We start from the raw sequence: 1,336 nt of genomic DNA on the forward strand, positions 1-1,336 counted from the left end.
AACAACAAAACAACAACAACAACAACAACAACCCCCCAAACAAAAACAACAACAACCCAACAACAACAACCCCCAAACCCCATCTCCTATTCAAAAATCATAAACAGAAAAAAATAACCATTACGAATTTCAATCGCAACTTTTTTTGGTGAGTGTTTGAAGGGTGCTTGGTGTGATTTGCTCCTTCCTTTACCATCAATCATCTATCGCCCTTATCTCCCCTCCGCCATTTTTTGTTTGTTACTCTCCTGTAACTTTTCAATTCTCCAACACTTATATGGCCTTATTGTGTTGCAAGTGCAGTAAAACACTCATTAAAATAAATGGATGTTTCATATACGTAGTACTCACTTGGCTTATAGTCTACGACTATCTCCATAGACTTCTGCGTGGAATCCAACAGAGGCTGATACTCTCCTTTGGCATTGTATCGTATCGTGGAGTCGGTGTAAGAACCGCTTATCTGCTCCGATAGACGCGCGTTGTTACTGGAGAGGCCGTCACTTCCTGTGAGCTCCCGGAAGTAGCCCCGAACCACCATGACGTCATAGATAGTGCCGAGTGCCATGAGGCCAGCAAAGACGCTGAGAACTATTCTGGGTAAAAGGAAAAGTAGAAGATGGAAAAAAGTAAAGATATTGGTATCTACATTCACGGTTTGTTCATTAAGGGAATATCTCGTCTTCTTTCGTTGCGTTTCCTTGCTAGATATCAGGGTAGTCGACTGCTGTTCAAGAGAACATCATAGCTTAAAGAAACAGTCACACAACTGAGAAGATTCTTACCTTACAATGTACTTACTTACTCGTATATTGATCCTATTCTCCCTTTATCACAATTAGAACTATTACTCTACATGTAGTTCTAACTTCAATAAGACCAACCCACAAACCATCACAGCAGTCTTCCCAATCACTGACAATATAACGCATGAAAAAAGAAAGTCTCTGTAATGAATGTTTATAGAGCTTTCTATTCATGACTCAAAGAGATTTTTGAATCATTGGTATGGATAAGTAAAAAAACAACTTATATGGCTTAAATAGTTCAGTGCAATACACATAGACACAACATTTCAAAGTTTAGCTATCCAGGATTTCATCATCATCATCATCATCATCATCATCATCATCATCATCATCATCATCACCATCACCATCATCATGAGCATCAGCATCATCAGCATCATTATCAGCAGCATCATCATCATCAGCTCATCATCATCATCATCATCATCATCATCAGCAGCAGCAGCAGTAGCAGTAGTAGCAACAGTAGCAGTAGCAGCAGTAGTAGCAGCAGCAGCAGTGGCAGTAATGATACATAATGTATATAT

The 1,336-nt window shown here is 39.4% G+C and overlaps 1 protein-coding gene across 1 annotated transcript in view; it reads right to left on the bottom strand.

The window, feature by feature from the left end:
* Positions 1–1,336, bottom strand: part of LOC106010996 — an 8,204-nt gene that overhangs the window by 465 nt on the left and 6,403 nt on the right. The window contains exons 3-4 of the mRNA XM_013090173.1: positions 889–947; positions 352–596 (exon numbers count right to left, since the gene is read on the bottom strand). Of these exons, the coding sequence (XP_012945627.1) occupies positions 352–596; positions 889–947 (304 nt within the window). The remainder of the gene's footprint in view (positions 1–351; positions 597–888; positions 948–1,336) is intronic.

The sequence above is a fragment of the Aplysia californica genome, unplaced genomic scaffold (assembly GCF_000002075.1).
Source record: "Aplysia californica isolate F4 #8 unplaced genomic scaffold, AplCal3.0 scaffold01165, whole genome shotgun sequence".
In the NCBI taxonomy this organism is placed as follows: domain Eukaryota; kingdom Metazoa; phylum Mollusca; class Gastropoda; order Aplysiida; family Aplysiidae; genus Aplysia; species Aplysia californica.